At 38.0% G+C, this 20,364-nt stretch overlaps 4 protein-coding genes across 10 annotated transcripts; 3 read left to right on the forward strand and 1 right to left on the reverse strand.

Annotated features, from left to right (window-relative positions):
- The first annotated feature begins 218 nt into the window (after positions 1-218).
- On the forward strand, positions 219-2,048 carry LOC119066877 (transmembrane protease serine 9-like). Its single transcript, XM_037169555.1, has 5 exons — positions 219-652; positions 716-944; positions 1,003-1,354; positions 1,423-1,750; positions 1,819-2,048. The coding sequence occupies exons 1-5, from the start codon at positions 301-303 to the stop codon at positions 2,046-2,048; spliced, it is 1,491 nt and encodes a 496-aa protein (XP_037025450.1). The 5' UTR covers positions 219-300.
- Positions 2,047-4,410, forward strand: LOC119067044 (trypsin-1-like). 3 transcript variants are annotated; one of them, XM_037169790.1, is made up of 4 exons: positions 2,047-2,493; positions 2,563-2,887; positions 2,951-3,163; positions 3,272-3,514. In XM_037169790.1, the coding sequence occupies exons 1-4, from the start codon at positions 2,080-2,082 to the stop codon at positions 3,373-3,375; spliced, it is 1,056 nt and encodes a 351-aa protein (XP_037025685.1). In that variant the 5' UTR covers positions 2,047-2,079; the 3' UTR covers positions 3,376-3,514. The 3 variants fall into 3 exon arrangements, with proteins under 3 accessions (XP_037025685.1, XP_037025699.1, XP_037025693.1); XM_037169804.1 differs by lacking the exons at positions 2,951-3,163; positions 3,272-3,514 and adding an exon at positions 4,109-4,410; XM_037169798.1 differs by lacking the exons at positions 2,563-2,887; positions 2,951-3,163; positions 3,272-3,514 and adding exons at positions 3,730-4,054; positions 4,109-4,410.
- Positions 4,411-4,621: 211 nt separating this feature from the next.
- Positions 4,622-18,909, reverse strand: LOC119066618 (sodium-independent sulfate anion transporter-like). Of its 5 annotated transcripts, none has more exons than XM_037169189.1 (9): positions 18,633-18,909; positions 9,191-9,448; positions 8,479-8,649; positions 8,194-8,414; positions 7,973-8,132; positions 5,872-6,036; positions 5,552-5,814; positions 5,131-5,484; positions 4,622-5,062 (listed from the first exon to the last, which is right to left on the reverse strand). In XM_037169189.1, the coding sequence occupies exons 1-9, from the start codon at positions 18,643-18,645 to the stop codon at positions 4,799-4,801; spliced, it is 1,869 nt and encodes a 622-aa protein (XP_037025084.1). In that variant the 5' UTR covers positions 18,646-18,909; the 3' UTR covers positions 4,622-4,798. The 5 variants fall into 5 exon arrangements, with proteins under 5 accessions (XP_037025084.1, XP_037025107.1, XP_037025075.1 ...); XM_037169212.1 differs by lacking the exon at positions 18,633-18,909 and adding an exon at positions 13,535-13,556; XM_037169180.1 differs by lacking the exon at positions 18,633-18,909 and adding an exon at positions 10,298-10,374.
- On the forward strand, positions 13,556-14,665 carry LOC119067092 (dehydrodolichyl diphosphate synthase complex subunit DHDDS-like). Its single transcript, XM_037169854.1, has 2 exons — positions 13,556-14,272; positions 14,345-14,665. Exons 1-2 carry the CDS (start codon positions 13,613-13,615, stop codon positions 14,633-14,635), a joined length of 951 nt encoding a protein of 316 aa, XP_037025749.1. The 5' UTR covers positions 13,556-13,612; the 3' UTR covers positions 14,636-14,665.
- Positions 18,910-20,364: the final 1,455 nt, after the last annotated feature.

Below are 20,364 nucleotides of genomic sequence, written 5' to 3' on the forward strand. Positions count from 1 at the left end.
GTGTTCATTCATATCGAAGGGCAGCGTGAAATATCGCTTTGTGGACAACTCGGACCAAATGTATATCCTCTTATGACACATTCGACTTCAGCCAACCATTGGCCCTGGCATGCCGCTATCTTTAATGTATCATCACTATTCTCTGAATATATATGTGGTGGAAGTGTGATCAGTTCGAATTTTGTTCTAACAGCGGGACATTGTGTGTCGCTTTATGACAACCCGATGGAAACGAATCAATTGTTAGTCTCGTTGGGAAGATTTAATTTAGGTGTGAATGAGTCACCTAATAAAAGCTAAATGCATCATGAGACAAATCATATTCAGGTCGATGCAATCTTTCTACATCCAAAATACCGCCTAAGAAGCTTAGTCAACGACATTGCACTTGTTCGACTATCGACTAAGGCAAAATTCAACAATTACGTGCAACCAATTTGCGTATGGCTGACGAACGAAACGGATTTGTCTAATGTTGTTGGCAAATATGGAATGGTAATTGGCTGGGGACTAACAGAAATGGGTAATAGATCAGATATACTCCAACAAGCGTCCATGCCCGTGGTGCCTTTTCACACTTGCCTTGAGAGTAATCGTAATGCCTTTAGAGATTACCTATCAGACACAACTTTTTGTGCTGGCAGCAGAAATGGTTTGTCCTGGAAATGTAAGTGACAGACGACACTTTCATAGTTCACTTTGATTTTGTTTCCAGGCACTAGTGTTTGTTTCGGTGACAGTGGTGGCTCTATGTTTTTTGAGAGAAATGATGTCTATTTCATTCGAGGAATTGTCTCGGCGACTCCTACTAAAATTTACGAAACAAATAAGAAAGAGTGCGATTCGATGCAGTATGCCTTGTTTACTGATGTTTCCCAATATGTATCTTGGATTGAAAACGTGACCAAGTGCGAGATGGGACCCCGATGTGTATCGAAACTCGAGTAAGACAAACGCAAATCGTTGAGAACTAAAAGATGCTAGAAAAATTGTATTTCGTAGAAACAAGTTAGTTCGTGTCACAAAATACGAAATTAGAGTCGCCCCAGTTCAGAGTTCTAAACTTCCAATCGATTCAATTCGAAAGAAGAGACAAATTTCTGCGGGCATTGAACCCGTTATGGCAAATTCAGATCCACAGACGCACCATTGGCCTTGGCATGCTGCTATTTATGAACTCAACGAATCTGTTGCTAGTTATCGGTGTGGAGGAACTGTGATCAGTGCGAGTTCAATTCTTACAGCAGGTCATTGCGTGTCTTCTTTTAATGTACCGATGGACACGGAGCGACTTTCAGTTTCTTTGGGAAAATTAAATTTGGATGTCAATGAGAGTACTGCGCAGAACTTTGACGTGAGATTCATGAAGTTCTCTGGCTTAAACGCCTCAATCAAAATGTGTCGATCTCACATTGTCTGCAGGTAGCCGAAATCACAATGCATCCACAATTTAGCTCAATTGATTTGAACAACGACATAGCAATTCTTCGACTTTCTACTCACGCTACATTCACCAATTACGTGCAACCAATCTGCTTGTGGCCATCAAACAAGAAGAAATTGTCGAACGTTGCTGGTAAAGCGGGAATGGTAATTGGTTGGGGACTCACAGAAATGGGTGTACGATCGAACGTACTTCGACAAGCGTTCGTACCTGTCGAAGTAGATTCGCGTAAATGTCTGCCAACGAATCGCGGTCTACTCAGTCTGTACATGTGGGAGGCAAATTATTGTGCTGGCAGCAGAAACGGTTTTGTTGAACTGAAAAAAAGCCAACAATGTGGCACTGTGGAATGTGTTGACTTTTATTTTAATTAGGTACGGGTGTTTGTTTCGGTGACAGTGGCGGATCAATGACCTTCGTGGAAAATGGAGTGGCCTACATTCGTGGAATAGTCTCGGTGATACCAGGCAAACCGAATAAAACCGCTGTAACTGCAACAATTTGCGACTCTTACCACTATGCACTTTTCACTGATGTTGCACTATATTTGTCTTGGATAGAACGTGCGACCATTGAGAGTCAAAAGAATGTTCAGTGCATGTGAGTATGTTATTTCCTCTTAAATTTCCTTCCTAATGAAGAGGGATTTTTGCCACCTTACTAGCGAGACAGTTCCTTTTTCTGAATATGAAATTGCAGCAAATGACATCGAAGAAGACTACAATGATTTCGTTCTCGGTGTTCATTCACATGTAGAGGTAGAAAAAAAATCGTCATGCGGGCAACGTTTACCAGAGCTTACACCCCTAATGGCTAACTCATATCCTACACATCATTGGCCTTGGCACGCTGCTATCTATTACAATAATAAAGATTACCATCCATTTCCTTTTTATCGATGTGGAGGTACGGTCATCAATTCAAATACAGTTCTTACAGCAGCACACTGTGTCTCTCGTTTTAACGAGCCAATGCAATCGAATGAATTCCTAGTGTCTTTGGGGCGATTAAATTTGGATGTTGATGAGAGTAGTGGACAGAACTTTACTGTAAGTTCACTAGTTTATCGTTCTAATAGCCACATTTCGAATTCACTCATGTTCCTGACGATCCTGTAGGTCGCCGAAGTCATAATTCATCCCGACTTTGAATACTTTGATAAGAACAACGACATAGCAATTCTTCGACTTTCTACTCACGCTACATTCAACAATTACGTGCAACCAATTTGCATGTGGCCGTCGAATAAAAAAAAATTCTCCGAAATTGTTGACAGAGCTGGTACAGTAGTGGGATGGGGAAAAAAAGAAACGGGCGAAATATCACACATACTCCAAGAAGCGTCTATTCCAGTTGTAAGTTTCTTCACCTGTCTTTCAAGCAATCGTACCTTTTATGGAAATTTCTTAACAGAAAAAAATTACTGTGCTGGTAATCGAAACGGTTTGTACAAAAACAGAACGGGTTAAAACCAAACAATGAAGAATTTCTTTATTTTGTTCTTAGGCATCAGTGTGAACCCTGGTGACGGTGGCGGGTCAATGACTTTCGAAGAAGGTGGCATCTATTACATACGAGGATTAGTGTCGAAATGTCTAGCTAATAATCAAAATGGAATGTGCGATTCGATGGAGTATTCCATTTTCACTGATGTTGCACAGTATCTATCTTGGATCGAAGAGGTGATTGCGAAGAGACCGTTCAGTGCGCTACCGATTTGTAAGTAATTATCCAACCTTTCTATATTATGTAGAGTACGTGCGTACCACAAAGTACAGCAAAGTCTGGAAATATCAAGTAACATCTTTTCACTTTTCTGCAATTTAGTAACGCGGCGGTTCCTGTTTCTGAATACGCCAAACACGAAAAAGAAGTCGATGATGGCGACAATACTTTCGTTCGTGTTGTTGGTTCTTCGAACCGAGAGGTAGACCACATATCTTATTGTGGACAGCGTTTACCAGAGCTGGCACCCCTAATGACATACTCAAATCCTACACATCATTGGCCTTGGCACACTGCCATCTATCATAACAAAGTCCACGAACCGTTTCCTGTTTATCAATGTGGAGGGACGCTCATCAGTTCCCATTCAGTTCTTACAGCAGCGCACTGTGTCTCTCGTTTTAACGAATCAATGCAATCGAATGAATTCCTAGTCTCTTTGGGGCGATTAAATTTGGATGTTAATGAGAGTAGTGGACAGAACTTTACTGTACGTTCACTAGTTTATCGTTCTAATAGCCATAATATCGCATTTACTCATGTTCCTGACGATCTTGCAGGTCGCCGAAGTCATAATTCATCCCGACTTTGAATACACTGATTTGAACAACGACATAGCAATTCTTCGACTTTCTACTCACGCTACATTCAACAATTACGTGCAACCAGTTTGTATGTGGCCGTCAAATAAAACAGATCTGTCAGAAATTGTTGGGAGAGCTGGGATGGTGGTTGGATGGGGACAAACTGAAACGGGCGAGATGTCACGAGTGCTCCGACAAGCGTCCATGACTGTGGTAGATTCGCGTAAATGTCTTGCAGCATATCGTGCTTTTGCTAAACATGTCATATTAGAGACACATTTCTGCGCTGGTCTCCGTAACGGTTTGTTATGAAGAAAGCAATAAAAATCCCTGAATTTTTCGATCTTATCCTTAGGCACAAGTGCTTGTCTCGGTGACAGTGGCGGGTCAATGACTTTCGAAGAAAGTGGAGTCTATTACATACGAGGAATATTGTCGTTGGCTCCACCTAAGTTTAATCTTCCGAATACATGGTGCGGTTCGATGGAGTATTCACATTTCACTGATGTGGTACATTATCTGTCTTGGATTGAAGAGGTTACAATTGAAAACCCCAAAATGAATGAAATTGATGCTACCGTCTCGTCATAGAAACAATTCAAAAATACAAATTTAATGTGAAAATAGAGTTGAAATAGAAGTTTTCTCTCGTTAAATTGTAGTAACCCAACGGTGTCCAACAAATCCATTTTAATGAATCGTTTACCTGTCCGGTGTATCAGGTGTATTTGTATTCGACGTGTTATGGAAGCAAGATTTTATCGATCAATTCGCTGTCCATCACCGTCAGGTAATTTTGAAAAACTACTGCTGCTCATCATACTCATTATTTGGGGAACAACATAAACGGAAGTGGAACCTGTCCGGTGCTAAAAATCAGGTTTATTCACCCAAACAATGTAAGAGGTTCACTTTCAATATTCAATTTTATTTAAGTGCACACCACTGCATGCATCTTTGGTTTCTATTATTTTTCCTAAGCAGAACGTATGTCCGATGTACTCAATCGATACTCTTCTTTACACTAAAACAAGCTGTTCCATCTCTAGCATGATCTGCACGAGGGTCTTCGTAAAACGGATCCTCGTTTAGGCTGTGTATCTTCGTCCAATTCAACTGTTACACTTCGTGGTATAATGGCACTTTCGGTGCTGATATTCTCATGGCAAATCATCACTTTAAAACACTCTTCCGTCTCGCACAGTACTACGTTCGGTGACGTAATTAAATTGTGGAATTTTTCCTTCAACTGCTTCAAAACAAGAACCTGGCTATGTTTTTTGAGATCGTTGGCGAGGCCACAGATGCCCTACAATAGAGAACAAACTTTCAACATCAAACATGGAACTATGTGCAAAAATGATGCTTTGCAATCACCTGAGCAGCTGTGTAATCCAGACCAGCGAATCGACCACATTCAATAACTACAGGAACTTTGAATTGCGCAAGTAGAAGTGCCTTATTCACCTCGTCACGAAGGTGCACTATACCCGGATAAAATATGCCAATATTTGGTTTCACCCTGATGAAACGAGTGTTGTTGATTTCTTCTTCCTCTATTACTGTTCCGGGCCTAGCCCACAAATACAGCAATTGCGAGATGTTTAGTGTGACACCTACAAAGAGCCCAACCTCGATGCCCCCAAATAGACATGTTACAAGACAAACTAGCCAGCTCCAAAAATCTTTTCGTGAGTTGCGCCACAAATACAATGGAAGGCTGAAGTCGATCTGATTTTTGAACATGAATTACAAATTGGATTAGATCTTAAATTTTTGAATTTTCCTTTAAATTTACCGCGAAGATGCACGCTACAATCAAAATGGCTGCCAGAGAAACTTGTGGAATGAAATAAAAATATGGTGTGAGCACGCTCAAGGCAAGTAAAGTCATTATGGACGTGTAAATTCCAGCTAGAGGTGTCCGCACACCACTTGCCTGGCTAATAGCTGTTCTAGTTATTGCACCACATGTTGGCATTGAGCCAACAAACGAACCAATTACATTACAAATTCCTAATGTTAGCATTTCTTGTGTTGCGTCTAGTGTCGCGGCTGAGCCTACGAGTAAAGCCTTTGAAATGTTATCCGTATTTCTAAATTTTGCGATTGACTTACTGAACGTCTTAGCGATAGCAATATTAGCCGACACCGCTACCAAAGGAACTATAAACAATCCACTCCCTAAGTCTTTGCAGATGTCAAGGAAGCCAATTGTTTTATTTTGGTGTTCAAATTGGAATGGCGGCACAGTGATGTTTGGAATACCTTGTGGAACACTGCCTTGAAAAACAAAACAAAAAAGAAATTTGTAGTAAGGTAGGTAGGTAGATTCAAGGCTGTGTATTGTTGAGTAGGTAGTGTCAATCGATAATTTATTAGATGTGCGGTAAAAAAAACCATTTCTAACGATTTTACTTCAAAAAAAAAGTCATCACAACAACGATTTATAATCATCTCGATTGCGACATTTTAAACTTAACTCAATTAAAGTTTGTAATTGGTCAGCATTCTACAGTTTTAATTGTTCCACATCGTTCTACATGTTGTCAATAAAAGAAGCGTAAAGAGTGTCGTTTCACTCACACGTTACGTGTGGAATTGACGGACGAAACGTACAGACAAACGCTACTTCTATGTGGTAGAATACGGATGGAACAAATAAAACGAAAGAAACAAACAAAACCCACCAAAATTATATTCTTATGATGAGATCAGTTTATGAAAAAACCTGATTTTATTATCAAAAGCAGGGTGTCACCCGTGCATGGAAATAATGTTTTCTTCCCGGTAACCAAGTCAAAACTTCCCGGAAATTGTGACAAAAATTTCCCGGTGAGTCGCAATTGACTTCCCGGTGGCGCGAATATTATTTCCCAAGCCCTTTCTAGCCTTTTTGTGCAGATTCAAGTTGAACATTAGTTTTTACAGTGCTATTACCTTTTCGTGACTTTCATCTGCATGAACTTTCACTCATCAATTTGTAGATGAGAATGTTTGTAAAGATAAAACAGATATAAACTCATTGGAATATTATCTTCTGCTCTAATTTGCCAGATATGTTGGGCATAACAATCTTTCGGAAATTCTGTTTTAATTTACTTAAATATATAAAAAGAAATTCACGAGCAGAGCGAGTGAAATTTTTTGAAGATTGACTTTTTATGATGCAAAATTAGTATCATTCTTTGAAACTGTAAAAACTCAAAATTCTAAATGAAACTTTAATTTGAGTAAAAGCGCCGCAGGCGAAGTTTTTAAATTCTTAGGTCTATGCACCCTATTAGGAACTGTTTCACCAGAAGTAGTAACTCATCAAAAGTTTAGTTCGTTGAAGAGAATAATTCATCGGGATCGGGATAGTGACGAAAACTTTTTGATAAACTTCTTTCCGCTGATCAAAATTTCCCGAGGAGTACTTCCCGCTGATAGAGACTTAACACAACACTGTCCTCTAACAAAATAAAATTTCCCGCTGATAGAATTCCCGCTGTTAGAAACTTCCCAATGAGTTCTTCCCGTTGGTAGAAACTTCTGATGATAGAGACTTCCCGCTGAACACTGACAAGAAAAAAAATTCTCGCTAACAGAAACTCCCCAAGAAGTTCTTCCCTCGTCGGTAAAAACTTCTCAATAAGTTCTTCCAGCTGATAAAATTTCCCGGAAAGTTCTTCCCAGTGATAGTTATTTACGATTTCCCGGTCCCGGTGACAGCCCGGTTAGTTCTGAATTCTTCCTGCTTATAGATACTTCCAAGGGAGTACTTCCTGCTGATAGATATTCCCCGGTGTGAGTTCTTCCCAATGATAGCTATTTCCGATTTCCCGGTGACAGCTATTTTTCGGTTAGTTCTGAATTCTTCCTGCTTATAGATATTTCCCGGTGAGGTCTAATTTTTACAGTAAAAAAAGAAGAGGCTGAATTTCCCGGTATCCAATTTGTCGCCCCGACGACTTCCCGGCATCTAGGATACCAGGATACCGCATTATTTCCATGCACGATGTCACCCGTTCATCTGTATTGACAGTACCTCGGCATTTTTATCATCTTTTCCCGTATCTTCCTAAGGTAAATAATGTTACGCAAATATCTATCACGCAGTCACGCACACACTCAATCGACCTATAAATAGATCGATAACTAAAATACGTGCAACCAAACATCATTTGAATCAGGCAGATTTTAAAACCTTAATCATACCCATAGAGTTGAAGCATACCTAGTAATTTAAACGGGTTCGTTTCCGCAACCCATTGAAATGCGACAATCGAAGTTATGATGATGACCAACATACTACCGGCTTGACTCAGATACCACAAACATTTTTTGAACATTTTACCAGTGCGTGTGGTTGATTTCACATTCACATCTTTCAATTTCTGTAAAATAATATGTTTCAAAGCGGATATTTGACCAAACATTTTACCGTCTCTATGTTACCCTGAATAAAATCAGTACAATGCAACACGTTACGCCTAGTACGGTGTCCCAGAGGCGTGTTTCCGTTATTTTTAATAGAAGATTATGCAGCGAATCTACAAATCCTTTCGACGAGTACGATATTCCGAGAATAGTTTTGAGTTGAGTACTAGAAATGATTATCAATGTTGCCGAACTGAATGCGTTGGTAACCGGAACGGATATGAAATCAGCCAGTATACCTTTGTTTAGAAAGAAACAAATGGAAATGACAGTTTACACTTCAAAATTTTGCACATTCACAACCTAAATTTAAGGCTCCCATTAGAAACACAACCAATCCTGACATAAACGTTAGCATTATCGTATATTCCACTGGGTAACCCATTGTATACTGTAAACTAAGTAACGACAAAATGCCAGTCGGTCCCATCGAAATCTCTTTGACTGTTCCGAGAAATGCATAAACGAAGGTACCTTAAATAGAAGTGGGGGTAGTTATTATTTGTTCACCGAGCGTAGCGAGAGGCAAAAGTCATAAAAATGCGAAATTTTCAAATTTTTCCCAGAGGTAAGCACGAGGGGGAAACAACAATGGAAATCTTGTCCCACCGTTTCGCTATTCGTCCATTTCGCCAATTATTTTCCCGTTATTCGTCTTCATTCGCTTATTTTTCGTCTTTATTCGTTCATTATTCGCTTAACACTGTCCCACCATTCGCTCGTGTTGTTTCCCCCTCGGGTAAACACGACGTTGTTCATGCTTCGAAACCAAAAATGAGGGCAATTTTGGACATTTTACTGGATTTTACTGGAACTATGACGATTGATTTAAGGCACTTTCGCTTGTAACGCTCACTTCGTGAGGGAAATTGCCTAAAATCAATCGTCCAAGGCACATACGGAAAAATTATTTCATAACAAAGACATTCGACGTTTCACCGCAGTAAAGAAAACGACTATTTTCGCAACTGCGGTGTGAAAATGACTTTTCCATCACATCGAATCAGTTTTTTACCCATAAATGCAGAATATAGACCATATTGCGGCGGTAAACCAAGTATAGCTGCATATGCAATGGCTTGCGGTATCATGGTTAAGCCTAATGTTGTTCCAGCAATAAAGTCACCAACCATCATGTCGACATCATAGTTTTGAATCCACGACAAAATGAATATTCGCTTTTTCAGCAGCAGTTTCCAGTTTGTCAGCGATGTCGTAGGTTTTTTCTTTGTGGTGTCCGGTGTCATTTTGTGGCCATTTGAATTGCTATTGGCTGGGAAACAGTTACGATTAGCCGGAATTTTCATTATTAAAGCCAATGGACATTGATGAGAAACGATTCATAATTCTTTCTCTGTTCTATATCACATCGCAAAACCACTTACAATCGGAAAGCGTATCATAGTGCAACAACTAAGTCTGTTCACAATCTTTTACTTCCCTAGTTTCAAACACACAAACTACATTAAAATGACATAAAAGCAAAATCGTTGTTCTTGTGCTTCGAGCTCAAACGAGCCAGTGTGGACATAGCTTTGAGGTCAAACCAGCTAATTGGTTCAAGTATGGTATTTTGAGATTCGTTCCGGTTTCATTGAAACAGATAAACGGACAGAGGTACTGAACAAATTAATGTGTACGTTTGCGGTGTTCAGAGTCTGAAACGTGTATACAAATTGAGATATTTATTTTCACATAAACATGTTGCAGAAAGAACTGTTGGAACAGATATGTTTAACATCGCAGCACCTTTTTCAAACGAATAGAACCTTGAATTCGGTCACATTTTATAAAATTTTTGGTAAATTATGAGGAATGTTGTCAGCATTTTCTATTAATAGTTGTAGGACCTTTTGAATCATCTCTGTGCTTTTCACTCCATTTATTATTGTCATTTTATATCTAAAAAAGTTAAGGATGAACCAACGATTTCTACGTTCAAAGTTAGATGGTAGGTTAGTCTGTTAGTGTAGCAAGATCTTAATTTTAATATCACACAAAGTCAAACCGAGTCTCAAAGATATAGAGCAACTATTTTCGTTTCACGAGAATTGAATTACAGTACAAAATGCAATGGAAATATTCAAAAATGAAACTAAAATTGTAAACGCGATTAAAATACCTGAATTTGCGCTCATTGTTTCGATTGCTAATCGACGAATGTTGCCAGCTTTTTCTTGAAACGATGTTAATGTATATTCAGTTGGTTTCAAAATTTATTAATGGAAGCCATTAAGGTAACTCATCTTAGGTCGTTTTCCGTGCTATATAAATTGTCATACCAATTTTTGTAGCACGAACTTCAGTTTCAAGGTATTGGATCCTCTGTGCTATTATTGGTATGGATAAGATTTTCTGATCAGCTTATAACAAGCAACATCATCAATAAAGAATAAATTGCGTTTAATTAATAAGCTTTTTCAAGAAATTGTTGAAGAAATCGTTCATCAATTAATCAAACTTCAAAGTCTAAGTAAATTCTATGAACAGTGTCCAAGTTATTAACGTTTAAACTCTTTTTTTTCAATTAGCACGAACTACGAAGTTACCTTATTGAACAACGATACATCTGACGTACACGTTTTTAAAAGACCTATGTGTGTCAAGCTACTAATTCAGGTACTAGGTAGTAAGAAGAAACAATGCGTAAAAGTAAAATTGGTTGCAACGGTTTTCTATCCGCTTAATACAATGCGGTCCGAGTCCGAAACATATCCGAAGAACCATAAGATTCGATTTCTTCAAGATCTCTTTAGTCTACCGTTCGATAGGTGGAAAAGGGATAACAACCAGTATTACGGGTCCCTAAGGAACATTTCAATTTTAATTATTTTTAAATAATTTCTTAAATTAAATGCGTAGCTCGAGTATGCGTTACAATTCTAAGGAGCTTCAACAGGCGACATTTCTATACGGTCAATATCTTCAGGAACGACAACATCGTCGTTTAGATCTCGTAACTTTAGTCTACCGTTCGACGGGCCCCGTAAGGAGATGCGACATTTCTAAACGGTCAATATCGTCAGGAACGATAATATCGTTTTTTAGACGATACTATCGTTTTTTTGTCTAAAAAACGATAATATCGTTACTGACGAAATTGACCCGCCACCGTCTCGTAAGGAACAAGGTCAAAGTCCGATACACGAAAATATTTCAAATTGCAGTTGAAGCTCCTTCACTCACAAGGCATGTAAACGTTTCTTGGCTTGTGGCTATGAATTCGAATTCTCAAGTTTGTTATAGTGTAGACTCAGACCTCCCACTTCTCCTTATTTTCCTTATTCTCCTTATTTTTTATGAACTCTCCTTATTTTTAGTAAAAAGTAGTGTTATCCTATTTTCCTACTTTTTCATAGGAAACATAGGAAAATTACCTCATTATCGACACAAGCTTATGCACATTTATTGGCTGGAACTAGAACGTTAGTGAATACAACCGTTTTAAATAAAAAAAACTTCGCTCGCTTCGCTCACATATTACTTTTTATCCACTCACTTGTACCAAGCAGGTACCAATTATTGATTAAGAACAGTAGAACATTTGCAATGTCGTTGGATGAGCTAGACCTAGAGAGAATCATTGTGATATGAATAGTTCTATCAAGGGGAAAGAATTATTAAATGCAAGGAGTTCAACGGCTGGACTTCAATGTGTAACTCTATGATCCAAATATTTGATATTGTATCTGAAAAAACATTTAGCATGCAACCCCATACACAAAGTGTTATATCCGAGGGGGAAATAACTCTCTTGATTTACATACGATTTGCACACGATTTACATGATTTACGTGAATTGCGAATTACGAATTGCAAATCACTGGATTTCTCTACATTTATCAAGGATTTCTCATAATTATCATGTCGATTATGTTCAGAAAATAAAACACGTTCAAGTTAAGAGAAACTATCAGGTAATTGAAGTGAAATCAAGTGATTTACATTAACGTGTAAATCACGTAAATTATGTAAATCGCGTGTAAATCGAAGAGTGATTTCCCCCTCGGTTAGATCTAACACGATATGTAAGACTGTATTACCCGAGAGAATCGCATATCAATCTCATATTTTACAAAGATTCGCTGATTAAATCAGATTCTGTTTTTTTCACGTTTCGATTTGGCAACGGGCTGTGGATACATGAAGCTCGGACGAAGACAACTACGAATAAAAGTGAACACAAGTCATTCGATTTTTTCACAATTGAGCCTTAAATATTTTGTGCATTTTTTAGCATAAGTAGCTGTTTAGTATTTCTGAACCTACTTTTTCATGACAATCAAAAACCTTCTTAATTCACATCCTTCTTTTTCAAAAATTCCTCATTATACCTTACATTCCTAAGAAAACTATTGTCAAAACCACTCTAATGACGGTTTTGGAAACGGGCATAAAAATTTTGCGACTCAAGCTGAATATGAGTAAACTTTCTAAAAATGTCGTCTAATGAAACAGATTATAAGTCGCTTGTCGCCAAGCTAGAACGTTTGACAAACGAATTAGATTGTTGTTTTAGTCCTTCTTCTTTGCGACTCCACAAAAAAATTTACCTTTAGCATATTAATGCATAACTGTATCGTTTGTCATTCAAAAAGTCTTTATTTGTAAAAGTTTTGTTTCATAAATTTTTGAATAGTTTTGGCGTTCATTTCTTTGATAACCATCACGAATCTCCTTATTTTATGACTATGAAAACCTCCTGAATCCTCCTGATTTTTAAAAAATTTCCTCCTTATTCATGAATTAAGGAGCTCATTTTTGGCGTGGGAGGTCTGTGTAGACGATTCATGAAAAATGCAATTAAGGCTGAATAAGGCATTATTCACTCACGAGGCTAACTATTCAGAGAACCACTTACAAATAGCCAACGGCGAATGCTTTTGTTCCAATGAACGCTTGAAATACGAGGCTAAAAACCTGTTTCATGTTTTATAATTTCGATTATTCATACTGTGCAAGGTGACTCAACGACATGGTTCATTAGCCACAAAAAAGGAAAAATTATTTGCGGTCAGAGATCATAAGCGATTACGTAAAAGACATCCATTAAAAATGCTAATTTAATTTCACACAAAAAAATCAAGACCCACACGTGCTTCCATTTACAAAAAAAAAATTGAGCTAACTATACCTGTTAAGTGCTATTATCTACTTATCTACACCGCGCGAAAAGATTTTCTGACTATAATAAATTTCAATTAATTGTCCACTTACAAGATTCTCATGGTCAACCGGAATATATTTTACGCTACTTTTACAAGATGGGAATTTCTCAATTTTCGTTCTCTCTGTCCAACAACTTACTTTGTTTATGATTATTGACCGTTTGCATAATATATGCCGTAATCATTGATACCTGCTCGCTATAAGCTTTACGCAATATCAAAGAACTTTCAGTTTCAAAAGAACCCGGCCCGGTGCTAGTGTAGCCAAAATGTCTTGGTTGTGTGAAAGTAATTTGAATTGGTTACAACGGTTTTCCGTTCGCTTGATGCAATGCGGTCCGATACCGAAACACATCGCCTTTATTATGGACGGTAATCGGCGTTTTGCAACCAAAAATAATTTAAAATCCAAAACCGAAGGACATGCGAAAGGATTCGACAAATTGGTGGAAATTTTGCAATGGTGTTTGGATATCGGTGTAAAAGAAGTGACCGCGTACGCCTTTAGTATCGAAAATTTTAAACGCAATAAAGAGGAAGTGGATACTTTGATGAAAATGGCAAAGGAAAAATTTCAGAAATTAGTCGACGACGAGAACAAATTAAACGAGCGAGGCATATGCGTTCGGATTGTAGGAAATCTGACGCTGTTACCGATCGACTTACAGTCCATAATGGCAAAAGTAATGCTAATGACTCGAAACAATGATCGGGCTGTATGGAACATTGCATTCGCTTACACATCACGTGACGAAATGACTGAATCGGTACGCACAATAGTCAATGGTGTGCAGCAATTAGAACTGAATGTGGATGATATAAACGATAATTTGTTTAGGAGCTGTATGTACATGAGCAAAACACCAGATCCTGATCTGATAGTTCGAACGTCTGGTGAAACACGTCTGTCCGATTTTCTGATGTATCAGGTAGGTCGGCAAGTATACCCTCTTTGCCACGGAAGAATGACTTTGCAATAAAACATTCAAAATCGTCCACAGTGCTCGACGTCTATCATCTACTGCAGTGACACACTCTGGCCTGAATTAGGGATATGGCAACTTTTGATCGTAATTTTTTATTATCAGCAACACAAACTGGGAATGGTGAAGGCAAGACAGTGTCTAGACAGTTATGCTGACAAGTTTACGACGACTGATGAGCACGCCAGACACCAAATGGAATCATTCGTAAACAGAAACGAAATACGTAAAATGCAGCATTTGGAAGGCTTAACCAAAGTCGACCACAAACGGCGAACCAATGTTCGAAGCAGTGGTTTCAAGAAGTAGGACTCGTTCGTTACAAATTAATTTAATTTAAATCTTCTAATTCTGTACAACCAATCAAAGGATCTGTGGTTCGTTTTGGGTTTGTGGTAGCTTCATCACTAGAAATAAATGTGCGGCATCGATTATGGATATCATGATTCACTATCGTATTCTTCAGTGTCTGTTCCGACGTAGTAAAGGACACATTATCTGATGTGATCAGATTGTGCCATTTTTCATCTAGGTTGTGTAGTATTAGGACCTGCTTTCGCTTATGAAAATCTTTGGCAAGGCCAGTAATTCCCTGAAAAAAAAAATTCGTTAGACGACACACTTCGCTGTTGAACTACTTATCTGTCGTATGTCATACCTCAGCAGCGGAATGGTCAAATCCAGTAAATTTGCTACAGTCAATAACGACGGGCTGTTTACTTTTCATGCTTGCATTTGCTTTGATCACCATTTCACGTAGATGGTCGATACCTGGAAACAACATTCCAACTTTTGGTGTGACTCTAAGATACGGGACATCATCGATTGTGTGCATCTCTAGCAAAATTTCTGGTCTTGCCCACGCATACATCAACTGTAATATGTTCAACAGAACGCCGAACAGCAGTCCCATTTCTATGCCAACGACTAAACACGCAATGATACATCCCAACCAAACCCAAAAGTCACGTCTTGACTTACGCCATAACCGTAGAGGGATACTGAAATCAATCTGATGCATGTGGTTGATGGTAATGAAACGATTTTCTGTAGAGTTAACAGAAAAGATGTCCGACCTACCATATACATTGCAGCTATGATTAAGATAGCCGCTAACGTTGCTTGTGGGATGAAATAGAAGTACGGCGTTAACAAACTTAGCGCAAGCATTGTCATTGCTGCCGTATAAAAACCAGCAAATGGTGTTCGGACGCCACTAGCATAGCTAACAGCCGATCTGGTCAAAGCTCCACAAGTCGGCATTGAACTGACACAAGATCCGAGAAGGTTACATATTCCTAATGTAAACATTTCCTTGGCTCCAGAAGCTAAACACATTTTTATCAATTGAAAGAACTTTCTGTTTGAGGTGAGAGACTCACTAAATGCCTTGGCTATGGCAACATTTGCTGAGACAGCAACCAACGGGATCATCAAAATTCCACTTCCCAATTCGCCACATATTTCCATGAAGCCAATGGTTCGGTTTTGATATTCGAATTCGAATGCGGGCAGAGTGAACTTTGGGATGCCAGGCTCGACTTTGCCCGATAATTTAAATGGAGTTGTTCCAACGGCCCACTGATATGCTACACTCGATGTAATTATTACAAGCAACATATTGCTTGCCTGACTGAGATACCACAGGAATTTTTTCAGTCTTTTGCCGGAATTCGTGTTGGATTTAATTTTGATGTCCTTCAATTGCTGAAACGGCAAAACACTCATAATGATGTCGGTCTCCAAATTTTGTTGGCATGTGTCTTACTCGAAATAATAAAAGAAACACACAGCAGAAGACAGCCAACATTCCATCACCCAATTTACTTTTGTCGAGTCGAATAAGAAGATTGTATAGTGAGTCAGCAAAACCCTTTGACGAGTAGCTAATGCCTAAGAGATTTTTCAGTTGTGAACCACTCACGATCAACAAAGTCGCCGAGGTGAAAGCGTTCGTGACCGGAACTGATATAAATTCCGCTATAACTCCTTTAGCGGAAAAAGTAAATTAATTTTTCTCAAGTACACGATTCGATGATCCAACAATTACCCAAATTCAGAATCGCCATCAGCAGTTCCATACATCCAGCCAGGAACGTCAACATAATCATAAACTGTGGAGGCTTATCTAACGTATATTGCAAGGTAAGTATAGACATCAAGGACGTAGGTCCAACGGAAATCTCTCTGATCGTACCAAGGAACACATAAATCAACGAACCTACAGACTTATCAAACGTTAATCTCATTCTTGATCACCCCAAATACACTCATTTCTTTAACCATACCCATAAAGGCCGAATATAAGCCATATTGAGACGGTAGCCCGGCTAGAGCGGCATAAGCGATTGCCTGCGGTATCATTGTCAATCCCAAAGTTATGCCCGCAATGGCATCGCCGATGGCAGTATCTTTGTCATATTTCTGGATCCAAGATAAGATGAAAATTCGTTTTTTGATTCTGGTCTTCCAATTGCCGTTCGTATTTCTCAGTACAATTTTTCGCGGAGGTTCTGTTGTGCCGCTTGTTAGCCTCTGTGTTTCGACATCGATTTCGGTGTCTTAAAAAAGATTTTTTTTTGTTTTTGAAGTTAGTACTTTCAAAGTTTCAGAATTTTAATTATATCATTACACGGCCGAGTAGCACGAAATTTCGTTTTGGCATCGTAAATACCAATAAGTGTTTTTCGACCTAACCTAGATAGTTAAACGCAAAGTCAATCAAGTTCAGTTAAAAAATTTGTCACATCTTCGAACTTAGATTTAAGTGTTAACCCGAAAGGTACCCCACTCGGGTAATTGATTAAACACCCTGCTTGGAATTGACGGAATCCGATAATTAAACGAAATTGACAGGAATTAATGGGAATTGAAGGGAATTGAAAGAAATTGACAGGAAGTACCTTTAGAAATTGACAGTTTAGACGAACTAATAAAAAGATCAGTGCATTTTAGAGACATACCGTTGAACAATTTTTTGTTTAGAATAATGTCTTACGTCGATTAAAAATAACTTGTCAAAACTTCAGTCACCCATTGAAAGGAATTGAAATGAATTGAAAGGAAGTAGAGTGAATCCGGCAATTAGATGAATTGAACCGGCAATTGAGGTTATTAAATGGAATTGACAGGAATTAAAAGAAATTGAACGGAATTGAAAGGAAATAGAGCGAATCCGGCAATTAGACGAGTTGCTCCGGTAATTGAGGTAATTAAACGGAATTGAAAGGAATTAGAAATTGATTTGCCCGAGGGGTGACGCACTTCTAGATTAAATGTATTAAATGGATTAAATGGAATAAAAATTGGATTAAATGGATTAAATAGGAAAAAAGATCATTTTACAAAATACTTTAAAAGTCTTAAAAATGGTTGATTTAGATCGAACCACGTATTACAACTCATAATACAATGTTAAAAAGCGTAAAATTCCACTTTTAGGAGTTTTTGGTGTAAAGTGGATTAGATGGATTAAATACCATTTAATACAATTTTTAACAAAAAAAAAGTTTTTCTATATCTCACGAGTACTTAAACGCCCTGGAGATCGTGCAAATCTAATTTTCGTAATTAGTTTACAAATTTTTTAGGTGTGTAGGCTAATTATTTCGGTAAAAATAAAAATTTCTATTTGGATTAAATGGATTAAATGGAAGTGCGTCACCCCTCGGATTTGCCACACTTTGGCCAGTGGTTTACCCCTCGTGTCAACCTCTGTACAGACAGACAACTAGAGATCTGTTCTTTTCTAGCAGTGCTAAAGTGAAAGACAGACATTCCTGAGGATGAAATCTACTACTCATTCTGTACTAAATAAAACTGTTGATATGCGCTTAATCTTTTACAGATGGCAAGCGTATCACCAGCACAGTTAGTCGTCTCTGCTACTTCTTTTCATAAGTACACTCGCCGAAAAGTTAAATGTTTTCTGATTTGAGAGTTGTATTGGTTTGCCTAACAAATGATAATCTAGCTTCTGCAAACACAAAAACAGAAAGAAGCAAAATCTAGATTTTAATTTGTAAAACGACATTTTTGAGTAGAAACAATTTGCAAGCCACAACACTCAAACTTGTCGCCACTTAATTTTTCTGTGAGTGTAATAACAACTTTATGTCGAATCTTTTACTTTATTTGTTTCAACAATTTTACTCTTTAAGGCCACAATATCGTCGTCACTTTTTAAAACAGAAGACATAGTCCATAGTCCACTTGTGAGTGGTTTAATTCGATAGGTAATTGAATTCATCTACGGTATGGTTGCTTAAAATAAATGTAAAATCGACAAATTTAAGCCAATAAATACCTGATTTGCCCATTTCAACTATTTCGATAACACTGACAACTCACAAAAATGTCGAAATTAATTATCTGCTGTGTTTTCAGTCACTTTTTATTTTTAGGTCATGTTATGTAAACAGGTGTCGTCTCAACATGACTATGAATTTATGAAATATTTAGGCAAAACTCACGTAATCACCATATACGAATCTCTGTCTTATTTTAAAGTGAAAATTCTTCATAAAACGTGTTTAGGCGTCGTGTCTAACTCAACAAGTTTTCTTTATTGTTCTGTTTGAACGTACACTCAGCGCATCAAAAAATATTCTGCGCGTGGCTTAACAGAATGTCTGAAACAGAACCAGATGACGTATCCATGTACTACGCATGTACTCACCATTTTGCACATCATCAGGAAACTAATAAACCTTGTGCTACATCGATACGTTACACCTGGATAAATATTTGAAATTGACTAACGGCACAAATTGCTTGACGTTCTTTAAGTGGATCGATTCATTGAAATAGGTTGTAGTGACTATAGTTCGAAGTTTGTGGCTGGATTCATAGTACTCTCAAGCACCGAAGCGACAGTGCTATGCTGGAGTCATTTTCATAGCCATGCGAAACGAGACCTAATTTTTACAAAATTCGGACTCTTCAATTGGATGTTCTCCTTCATTTCAGTATTTGTTCGGTGTGGGTATTTTAAGTTAAATCTTTCATTGATACGCATTCACAGCTTTAAAAGTTAAGCAAATAACGCTGAACACAAACAGAACCGAACAGTATCTCGCAGTACAATTTTATAAAAATTTAACCCACCACAACAATGATAATTAGTTCACACACTGCATTGACCCTCTTTCGTTAAATAAGTTCATTTCACGTCATCATTGCATAAATTATATATTAAAATATTGTTACGGACTTTGAGACTTCCGGGATTGTAGATCTTCTGCACAATTATGGATCCGGATACTTTTAACATCTCTCATACATGGTCGCTGAGATTTTGTAAAATCCGTTCAACAAATGACCGTGAGTCAAAATCACTTGGCTAGAACTTTGTGATCTATTCCTAAGGATTTATTTCATCTTATGCTATCTGCCGTGCAAACTACGGAAGTTATGTTCGTTGAAATGGAAAATGAAAGCAGCAGCAGCTTTATATGCTCCATTAAAAATATTTTTGGATCAAATATTTTCCTTTGTTCGTAGATCTTCGAGTAGACGAACCTACTCTCAAATTTAAACTTGAAAGGTACATTCAACGTGTCACTATCTAAACATGTTTGATGTCTTTGGAAACGAAAGGAAAACAGTTTTTGCTGCTTTTCGGTTACATAGGAACCGTAACAAGTTCGCCGAAGTAGCCAAGTATGCTCTATTTTCAACTGTTTACATCTACAGTGTAGGTGATTCTTAAACCTAGAAAGACCCAATCTGCCCCGAAAGTACTTGTAACTGCATTTTAAACGATAAAAATACCCGCTGCGTTTTTGCTTAATTTGATCAAGGTCTGGAAGCATTGATTTTGATAATGAAATGCGACCGGCAATACTATGTTTTTGCATTGTCCAGAGACACATTTTTGACATTCAGACGTTTGCCGTTTAGTGTTTAAACTGTGGCGAAGGTTGACGTTTTTTAATTTATTTCTGTAGAATATCATCGGTCATTTTGAGGGAAAAGTGTACGCGTTGATTACTAGATGTTTCTAAGCGATCCGATCTGTAACACGTTCCATTCACTGT

The sequence above is a fragment of the Bradysia coprophila genome, chromosome II, assembly GCF_014529535.1.
Source record: "Bradysia coprophila strain Holo2 chromosome II, BU_Bcop_v1, whole genome shotgun sequence".
Taxonomy (NCBI): Eukaryota; Metazoa; Arthropoda; class Insecta; order Diptera; family Sciaridae; genus Bradysia; species Bradysia coprophila.